At 37.5% G+C, this 9,565-nt stretch overlaps 1 protein-coding gene across 1 annotated transcript; it reads left to right on the top strand.

Moving 5' to 3' along the window:
- Nucleotides 1–443: 443 nt before the first annotated feature.
- Nucleotides 444–5,712, top strand: psme3 (proteasome activator subunit 3). The gene is made up of 10 exons (XM_008437379.2): nucleotides 444–620; nucleotides 1,522–1,554; nucleotides 1,626–1,688; nucleotides 2,939–3,043; nucleotides 3,129–3,177; nucleotides 3,259–3,377; nucleotides 4,384–4,520; nucleotides 4,608–4,662; nucleotides 4,831–4,917; nucleotides 5,023–5,712. The coding sequence occupies exons 1-10, from the start codon at nucleotides 579–581 to the stop codon at nucleotides 5,101–5,103; spliced, it is 771 nt and encodes a 256-aa protein (XP_008435601.1). The 5' UTR covers nucleotides 444–578; the 3' UTR covers nucleotides 5,104–5,712.
- Nucleotides 5,713–9,565: the final 3,853 nt, after the last annotated feature.

Genomic DNA, 9,565 nt, shown 5'->3' with positions numbered 1-9,565 from the left:
TAGTAAAAGTTTAAAAAGAAAACCAACACCCATTAAGAAACAAATTAAAGTTTACATTTCAATCTAAAGGTTTTTCATATCAAGAACTTGTTTTGGTTACAAAAGGGCTGTAAAGTTTTTTTTTTTTATTTATTTATTTTATTATTATTACTTAAAAAAGAGAGAGATTGTTTTTGTCCAATTCTGAAATGAAAGTAAAACAATGAAAAATTATGATATAGCATCACTCACCAATAATTGTGATTGGTGATAATAGATTGTTTATCTAATAGATAATAGGTGATAATAGAATTGTTCAAAATTTCGGCCATGCAMGGGATTTTTATTTAACCTTAACTTAACCAGCCGAGTCATTAAGAACAAATAAAGACATGAGGGGCTAGGGAATTTTGACACCCTGTCGTTCATAGTTATCATGGTAGGGGGCGATATCCACACTGAGATGGGTTTGTAATGCGCCGATAAACCCAAAGAGAAAGAGACAAAGAGTGTGGCTGAAAAGTAAAAGAAGCCACACATTTAGCAAGAGAATTTGATGCCAGTGAGACAATCTTTACTCTCTTGCTTGATCACAGAAGATGTCTTCACTCCTCAAGGTGGACAGTGAAATTAAAACCAAGGTGAGATTCAAACCTCGTCGGAAGTCCCGTCAATAGCTCTCCGACGTGTTATCGGTGTTCAGTAGCGTCATGTTAGCCGCGCTGGGTTCATAATGTGTGCTAGGCTGATRGCAGATAACGGCGGCTAGCCGGCGTGTTTCAGTCCGGCTGTAATCCACTCGTGGAAGCGATTAAACRGGTTCTGGTTGACTTTGACGGTAATATTCCGGTAAAATGAGGCGTGGGTTCCTCTATAGCGCATTATGTACGAGTTAGACGCAGCAGGGAGAGCACATGCGCTTAAGGAGGCCTCGGTTGGGCTAAGTGAACGAGCCATGGTAATACCGGTGTTCACCGGCTTTGACTTCATTTAAGCAGATGTTTCCCTTTTGTTCAGGCCCCATAATAGAGAAAGCTGTGAATTTATTGTTTMTGAAGTTAATTAATATTTTCTACCAAACGGTGGTATTTCCACATAAAATAAGGAATAGGTTGCTTAGGAAAAACTCCCAAAATAAATTTTTGGTAAATCTTACCTTCTGTTAATTTATAAAATCTAAAATCTAATTGGTAAAATCAATTAAATTTTACCAATTGGATTGTATATTTTGCTGGCAATTTTTTTTGTTTGACAACCCATATTGTAAACCCCTTCACTTGACGTTTTCACTCTTATAAATTTCTACAAATTTACAAAAATTCTGCAGGAGATGGAACCAAAATAAAGAGAGAACTTGTTTCCCAAACCTCCCTTTAAAAAAACGGCAGTGATGAGACTCTTTTAAGTAACTAGTGACTGTCTGATCAGAACAGACGCTAACCTGGTCAAATATCTTTGCAGCCTATTACCATTTTTGCAAGGTTCAATAAAATTTTCAGTGATTTCAGTTTCAGTGTTAATCACCAATCTTGTTGTTTGCAGGTTGATGCTTTCAGGGAACGTATCACAGCAGAAGTAAGTGACAGTCCCGTATACGATGTCCAGTTTTAAAAGGATTTTCCTCTAAAAATGTTTCCTTCTTCCAGGCAGAGGACTTAGTTGCGAATTTTTTCCCCAAGAAGTTACTGGAACTTGATCACTTCCTCAAAGTGAGTCGGTGTTATTTTTTTTGTTTGTGTTTTTTTTTTTTTTTTTTTTTTGTAGAAGGATTTACACCATAATTTTACCTCATTAGCTTTAACGTTTAGCACCAACAAAAGCTATTTAAAACTGACAAGCTACAGTGGGACATTTTCATACAAAATAAAAGGTGATGTTGTTGGGGGAGAATTAGGGCTTTCCAGGAAGATGACGGTAAAAACATTTGCCGATTTCATACTTGATTACTGGTTATGATGAAAGGCTTTGCAAACTTAACGTTTTTGAGATCATCTCCATTTTTGTGCAAATTATCTCCAAAAATCCATATTCTAAATCGCATAAAATTAATTTAGGAATTTAATTTTTTTTTTTTTTTTTTTTTTTGGTAATGTGATAAACAAATGCCTCATCAGAGTGAAAATTGGTGAAAAAACACAAGTTTTGGGACTCGGAATGTTACTGTGCTTTTGATCACCCAGCTAGCAGAAACGAGCCCAGAACATAACMCTCCACTAAAGGAGGAGTTCCACTTATCAGCCTGGAGCAGGGTGAAGTGTTGGCAGTGTGCCATCTATTGATCTAGAGAAAAGGGAATTAACCTTCAATAAAAATTTTTTTTTTTTAAAAAAGCTAAGCGTTTCACCTMTTTAGAGACAAAACAATTGGAATACTTTGCTTTATTTGTAAAGAAGCTGCTTAAATGACTTGAGTGGAAATAGTAATATTACCTCAGTTTCCTTTGTGACTCCTATTAATTGTACATGAATTGTTGCATAGTGTTAAGAGTAATAAATAAATGGCCTCCTGGCTTGCAGAGTTTTCATGAACTTTGTGCCCACTGGGTGACCCACTGTGCTGGGTTGTAGAAAAATTATTTGAGATAAATGTGATATGATCCCTGATATCTTCTTTTTTATCTTTTAAAATAACCAACAAAGTACCTATATAAACACAAACTAAGAAATTAAATTAAGAGAACAATTCTTATAACTGATTATAATTCTGTTAGCATGACCAAAAAAAAAATTCTCACATTTTATTGCACTAAGCTTTTGTGAAATTCTGTTGTTTTTCTATTGAAGGTTTTTTTTATTTATTTATTATTATTATTATAGGTATATTCAATAAATTGACACATTTTGTATTTAGGACTCATATTTTTTCTGCTTAATTGCACATGGTTGCAAAACTATTCTTATGTTGCCGAGCTCTATCACTGTAACACCGTATTCATACAAACCTGCTTTAAACTTCTCAGGACCCCAGCATAAACATCAGTGAGCTGAAAGAGATTCACTCGGAGATCAACCTGACCGTGCCGGACCCCATCCTGATCTCGAACCTCCACGACGGGCTGGAAGGGGTGAGTCGCGGAGCTCCGCTTCCTCAGCAGGCGCCCCGGGGAACCGTAGCGTGAGCAGCTTTTAATCCGGCTCTGTCTGTTTCAGCAAAATGCCAAGAAACGAAAACTGGAAGACGGAGGCGAAGACGCCATGGGTGAGTTCTGCGTAAACGGCCTCTCGTACGTCCTGTCTGGCGTGCGTGTTGATCGTTTAATAATCACTTCTCGTCTTCCAGTGACCGGCACGAAGGTCTTCGTCATGCCGGGTGGGATGATGAAGTGCAATGGAAACCTTGTTGAGCTCATCGAAAAGGTCAAGCCAGAGATCAGGACACTCATAGAGAAATGCAACACAGTAAGTCTGCAACATCCTGGTTGTTTTCTTTAGGGAGAAATGTATCAATATTAAAGTTGCTTCAAGTATAAATTTGCAAAGATTTACTAAAACATTGAATAGCTTACCTAACCACACTGACTCGCACACTGCTTTAGAGAAAACGAGGCACAATGTTACAGATGTAGAAAAAAAAAAGGTGCACAGATTTGTTTCATGTGATGAAGAAATGATTTAATGTTGACTCAGATGTTTTTACAGTATCATCATTTGTTTATTAAAAATTCATTGGCCAAAACGTCCACTCTTCCATATCATAATATGAATAAAACTGGAAATGGATATAACATTTTGCGTGGATACTGGAGTGTTACTAAAAGTTGATATTCATGTCCACGTTCAAATGTTTAATTTTGCATTTATTTCACCATTTCATGAAGCAAATTATTCTGTTACTGTGTCTCACCAAATACACCCTGACAACTGTTAACCTGCACAGCAAATGGACTTCAGATCACCTTTAACTATAACCGTAGTAGACTGGCCTACTGAAGGCCCCTCCACACTTTTGAGGAAAAGGGGGGCATTTTTCAACATTAAATCATTACATTATTACTTAAATGTATTAATGCATTTTCAAAATTCAAAATAAATACATTTACAATGTATTGGATTTATAGTTATAATATTCCAGTAAGAAAACTATTTAGGAAATAAAACCATTTGAATTATTACAATTTGCTTGCATTACCTATGAAAGTCAGCAGAGGGTGCTAACATTGCTGTACTTGCAATGTTGCCTCTGAAGTTAACCTGCTGTGCTGTGCCTTCTTCTAAAATTGGATGTTAATGTCTGTTTGATAAACACACTAAAATCCCAGTTATTCCTACAAATAAAAAAAATAAAAATACTCATTTTACTTCACAGAAAATGTTAAGGATCGGTCTTTCTCCAAGTTCCTCCAAATATCCAGCTGACACTTTACCATTGGTAACATCCCACACTGTTGTTTTTCTCCCTCTGTAGGTGAAAATGTGGGTTCAGCTCCTCATCCCCAGGATAGAGGACGGAAACAACTTCGGCGTGTCAATCCAGGAGGAGACGGTAGCTGAACTCAGAACCGTTGAAGGGGAGGCGGCGTCTTATCTCGACCAGATATCAAGGTTTGCACGTCTTCCAAACATGCTGCCTTATAAATAGGATCCAGTGAGTATCTGATGTCATGACGCTTGTGATTTCTCTCTCTCCAGATACTACATCACAAGGGCAAAGCTGGTTTCTAAAATAGCTAAATATCCGCATGTGGTAAGTAAATGTCGTCGTGGAAAAAATCAATTCATTAAATGTGATTCCTCTTTGCTTAGATCGTATAAAATAATGTAAGGCTGCGGAGTTAAAGTAAAACTTTAGTTTATTTGAATGTCAATGGAAAAAGAAAAACAAATGTATTTTTTATTTCTGTCTATAAATCAGGAGGACTATCGGCGTACAGTTACGGAAATTGACGAGAAGGAGTACATCAGTCTGAAGATCATAGTTTCAGAACTCAGAAACCAATATGTACGTTTTGTTTCATCAGCATCCATTTATACCTCAATTATTCTCCTTTAACCTGGCGGAATATTTCTTTATTTCTAAATTTTTTTTGGTCTGCTTCCTCTAAAGGTGACGTTACACGACATGATCCTGAAGAACATTGAGAAGATCAAGAGGCCTCGAAGCAGCAACACCGACGCATTGTACTGATATTCATCCAGCCATCTCAGCCTCCACCTCTGGTCCTCATCTTGTACTGGTTTGTCTGCAGGACGACTAGACATTCATCAACTTCAACACAATCATCCAAGCCCTCTATTGAATTCATAGCATTGTAGATGGACACATGCTCTCACTTTTTTTTTTTTTTTTTTTTTTTTTTTCAATTGTAATTTTATTTTATTTTTTTCCCTTTGGTTCGTTTGTTTTAAACCCTTAAAATTCTCTCAGAAAATGAGGAAATTAATTGTAAAGCAATGTTTTTCAATTTTAATTAAACATGTTGTCTTCAGAACCTTGTGAAATTTCGTTTGTAGCTCTCAAATACTCAGCAGTGCTTTGTGGCTTTTTTTTTTGGTCCCCTGCAGGATCTAAAGATTGATCATATATAGTAAATGCAATACATAAGCTGTATTTTTGTTTTTGTTTTTTTGTTGCTCTGAATGTTATACATTATACCCTGTAGTTGTGATGGGAAAAATTAGAATAAGTTTTAGATCGATGGGCTTAATGGTTTTCAGTGAAAATGCTTAAGTCACCAAGGCCGTCTCTCATTATGGAGCATTGATGCTATTGAATAAAATGCGTTTTTATAAGATGTCTTGGAATCTATTTTAATTGTGTGGGGGCAGGAGGGCAGAGTAGCTTCTTGCATATATTGCATACATATATATTTAATAAAAGCTGAGAATTTATATGAAGTTCATCACTGATCTGTTAGAAAGCAGGCAGTGGTTCTATTTGACCTGTAGGGGCCACTGTAAATGCATTTAATGTTCATGAGATTTCTTTGTTTAAAAATGTTAATGTTTTAAACAGTTGCCAACATTCAGTGTACTTACCCTTAACAGAGTGTTCAACCCAAACATCCATAGTAGAAATGAAACAAGTTAGTATTCTTCGTGTTAAACGTATAAGATGGAATGGCTTGTGAAAATATTTGAACATAATTGAAATAACTTGAACTTCCTCCCGTGAGGTAAATGGCCATTTATCTCATTGTCTACTGTCCGTTGATCTGTCCATCCACACATTCATCCTTTTGTTTCCAGTCTCTGTTTTTTTTCAGACTATATCTTATCAAAATATTCATATTCACATACTCATTTTAAATTTATACAGGGTGCATCTGAATAAATTTGAATACCTACTATGCCAGAGGTTCCCAAACTGTGGGGGGCGTAAGGGGGCGTCGTGCCATTGCAGAGGGGACGCGGGAAGCCGTCTGGATAAAAAAAAAAAAAAAAAAAATGAACGCTGTATGCGCTGGGGTTTTTTTTTTTACCTTAGAATGGCCAACTCTCCTATGTCAATTTGATACAGTAGGGGCTTCCACATTTCGCATATCTATGTCCTCTGTCACTTTGATCAGCAGTTAAAACTGTTTAATCCGTTGTTAACATGTGGTAACCTGTTTTTCCGAGCCCCCTTTAAACGCAACATGAGCGCTACGACGCTCGCGCTCACCAACTGCTGCTGCTGTGTGGAGCTACGCAGGTGTGTTAGAATCATGGCAGCAAACCAGCAACACGCGAAGAACTTTTTATAGTTTTTCTCCCAAACTAACCGACTGAGTTGAGTAAAGCTGCTGGATGCAGGTAATGTTAGCTAAAAGATGACTAGCTAATATCAATACATCACCTTAAGCTTAACAAGTAGCCTGTAGGCTACCGATGTTGTTGTCTATGTCCAGCTATGTACATTCATTTTGCCCCCCCAAAAAGTCGCCCCGTTCCCCCCACACACACACATCGTTCAGCCAGACAGCTACTATTTGTAATCCATAGGGGGGCTCAGAAAATGTTTGGAAACCACTGGGGGGGCCCAGTAGAAAAAGTTTGGGAACCACTGTACTATGCTAATTAATTATTAGATTTGTTTTTCCACGAAGTGAAACATTTGTACTGATTTTGCTGCAGCTGGTGGAAACCCAGAAGTCAGTTTCTCAGAAAAGCTAAATATCACACAAGACCACTAAAATAATATTTTTATCTAAGAGTTTTTGGGCCAGCTGAGAAGTATGACTCCATGGACTGAATTCTTGGTTGGGGCTCTTTCTGCTCTGATTTCGGTGATGATTCACAAGTCGGTGAATCATCACCAACTGTGGGGAACCTTCACTCCACTCCTCTAACAGCCTGTTCTTTATGTGTTGGCTCTTGAAGCTTTGACTCAAACACCAGTCAACACCGCATGAAGCTCCTCCAAGTCCTTGAATGGAATTTGCTTCACAATCCTCAAAAGGCTGCGCTCTGTTGCTTGCTGCATCTTTTTTCTACCACATTTTTTTTCCCACTCATCTTTCCATACATTCCTAGACTTTCCATACAACCTTCCTTGGTTGTTTTTTTTACCCAACTGTGCTTCACCTTGAACAGGTCACCAGTCCATCCACACAAGGTAACTCAAAGACAAATAATCGTGTAAGCACACATCACCTAAGGTCAACTTGAAGAGACTATTTAACCTGACATGCATTGTTTTGGACTCCTGAAGTAAGCTGGGGTACATTGAAGAAACTCACATATGCATGGGGAAAATCCCAAAGCACGTATTCAAAGCCAGGAGCTTCTTACTGCAAACAACTGTGCCTCTGTGCACAGTCCTAAATCCGGCATCAGCCTGTCCAAATTTCACCGTGTGAGGCACACTGTGTTGTAAATTTGCTCTCCAGCTGGAGCTCATATTTGTTTAGTTTCTTTTTCTTTTTTTTTCTTCTTTTTTTTCTCTGAACTGACTGTAGAGATAAGATAGACCAGGACAGTGTAACAGAAAAACAGCTCAGTCGACCTGACTGATACAAATGTAAATCGATGCAAACAGTTGCTCAAATTCTCTGACGCAGTTGTGATGTCTGTCCCTGACGATTCCCCGCACCACCACCAAGCTCACATGAATGTAGAGTTGCACCATAAAGTTTCAAGATAAGTGCCGGAAATAACTGCAAGAGATTTTTTTTTTTTTTTTAATTAGATATGATGTTCCTACAGAAAATCTGGGATTTTATGTTTGTTCTTGGTTTCTCATCCTATTATTCACTGTGCTCAGGTGAGCACAACACCTACATGCAGAAACATTTAAAAACTGTGTTTTTTTACATTTACATTGACAAGTTTACATGGACTAATGATGATCATAATGCCGTAGTTCAAATAATCACCTAGAAATATGCAAGCATTTTACTCATACCTAACTTGCCACCAGATGAGTACATTTATCTGATCCTGTATGTAAAGTTTTGAGTCTGGCTGGGTTGGAGAAAATTCACATTAAATTCAAGCTTGTATCAGTTTCTCATATTTTAAATACATTTAAGTTGTGGATGGTTTAAACAATCCTTTTACATTACAATTTTTTATTTTTTTTCCCCCGTGTTGTGATTTTTAGTACCGTATAACATATAGATTATTTCACCTTAAAAAACCAAAACCTAATATAATAAATCAATGGGACTTGTGTAAATATTATTGAACAAAAAAATTATTTTTAACTATGGGCATCTTTTTAAACCATTTTTAAATGGCAGTTGCAAGTGTAAACTGTGCATTCAAACTGCTTGTCTTAAATTTAAGACTCAGTGGCGCAACAAGTTCAGCGTTATCAATACAATGTGTGGTTATCTTCATTCATATTTTCCTATTATGAATGAGGATTATTACATGTCTAATCAGTGCAACTTTGTCTTTAATGACCTGCAACTCAGCAGCAGATTAAAGAACATAGCAGGCAGCGACGTTGCAGAACAAAGGTGTCCTGCAGTGATAGTGACCCTTACAATCATGCTGATTTTAGAACCTTGAGTGTGTCACCTGAACAATGTCGGTTACTGAGTGCCAAGTATTAGGTGACACACGCGTTGTCTGCCTTGCTTTCCCCCAGGCAGACAACACTTTCTGCCCCTTGACCTGCCGCCTGTCTTGAGAGTGCGTGGCTGTGGTGAAAGGCAGAATCACTATGTGCGATTGCAGGGTGGAGGGAGCATGCTCTGGTTAATGGTTAATGGTTGTTCCGACCAGGGAATTACTCTGTGTTAGTCTGAAACATTTGGAGAAAACTGTCGGTGCAGCCATGGCCATTTTTAGACGGGGGAGAACTCTTTGTGCAAATGGATATTCTGAGGCACTGATTTATTTTTAAAGCTCTCCATCATTCATTGTTGTTGCCATCATTTCTATTTTGTATATGCTTCGGAGACATTTCAGGAGTTTTCAGTTACCCGACCTTTAAAACTAATCAATTAAAAACTCTGCTTTGTAAATGTATTAAAAATAGTGAAGTCTATTAATGTAACAGGTGAGTTTCGCAGCTAACGGCTTGACAAGGCTTTAGTAGACTTCTAAGCTAAGCTAATCAACCACTAATACTTAATTCCCCCTTTTAAAAGAATCTTCTTTCTAAATTCATACAAAGTTGTACAAATGTGGCTTATAAAAATGAATCCGAAGGTACAATC

This window comes from Poecilia reticulata, linkage group LG19, assembly GCF_000633615.1.
Source record: "Poecilia reticulata strain Guanapo linkage group LG19, Guppy_female_1.0+MT, whole genome shotgun sequence".
In the NCBI taxonomy this organism is placed as follows: domain Eukaryota; kingdom Metazoa; phylum Chordata; class Actinopteri; order Cyprinodontiformes; family Poeciliidae; genus Poecilia; species Poecilia reticulata.
This window is presented reverse-complemented; position numbering and strand designations above follow the sequence as displayed.

Excerpts from the sequence above, each read along its gene's own strand:
- psme3 (XM_008437379.2), top strand. The coding sequence starts at position 579 with ATGTCTTCACTCCTCAAGGTGGACAGTGAAATTAAAACCAAG. Across the intron at positions 621-1,521 it reads ACAGTGAAATTAAAACCAAG|GTTGATGCTTTCAGGGAACG; the intron begins GTGAGATTCAAA and ends TGTTGTTTGCAG. Across the intron at positions 4,918-5,022 it reads CAGAACTCAGAAACCAATAT|GTGACGTTACACGACATGAT; the intron begins GTACGTTTTGTT and ends CTTCCTCTAAAG.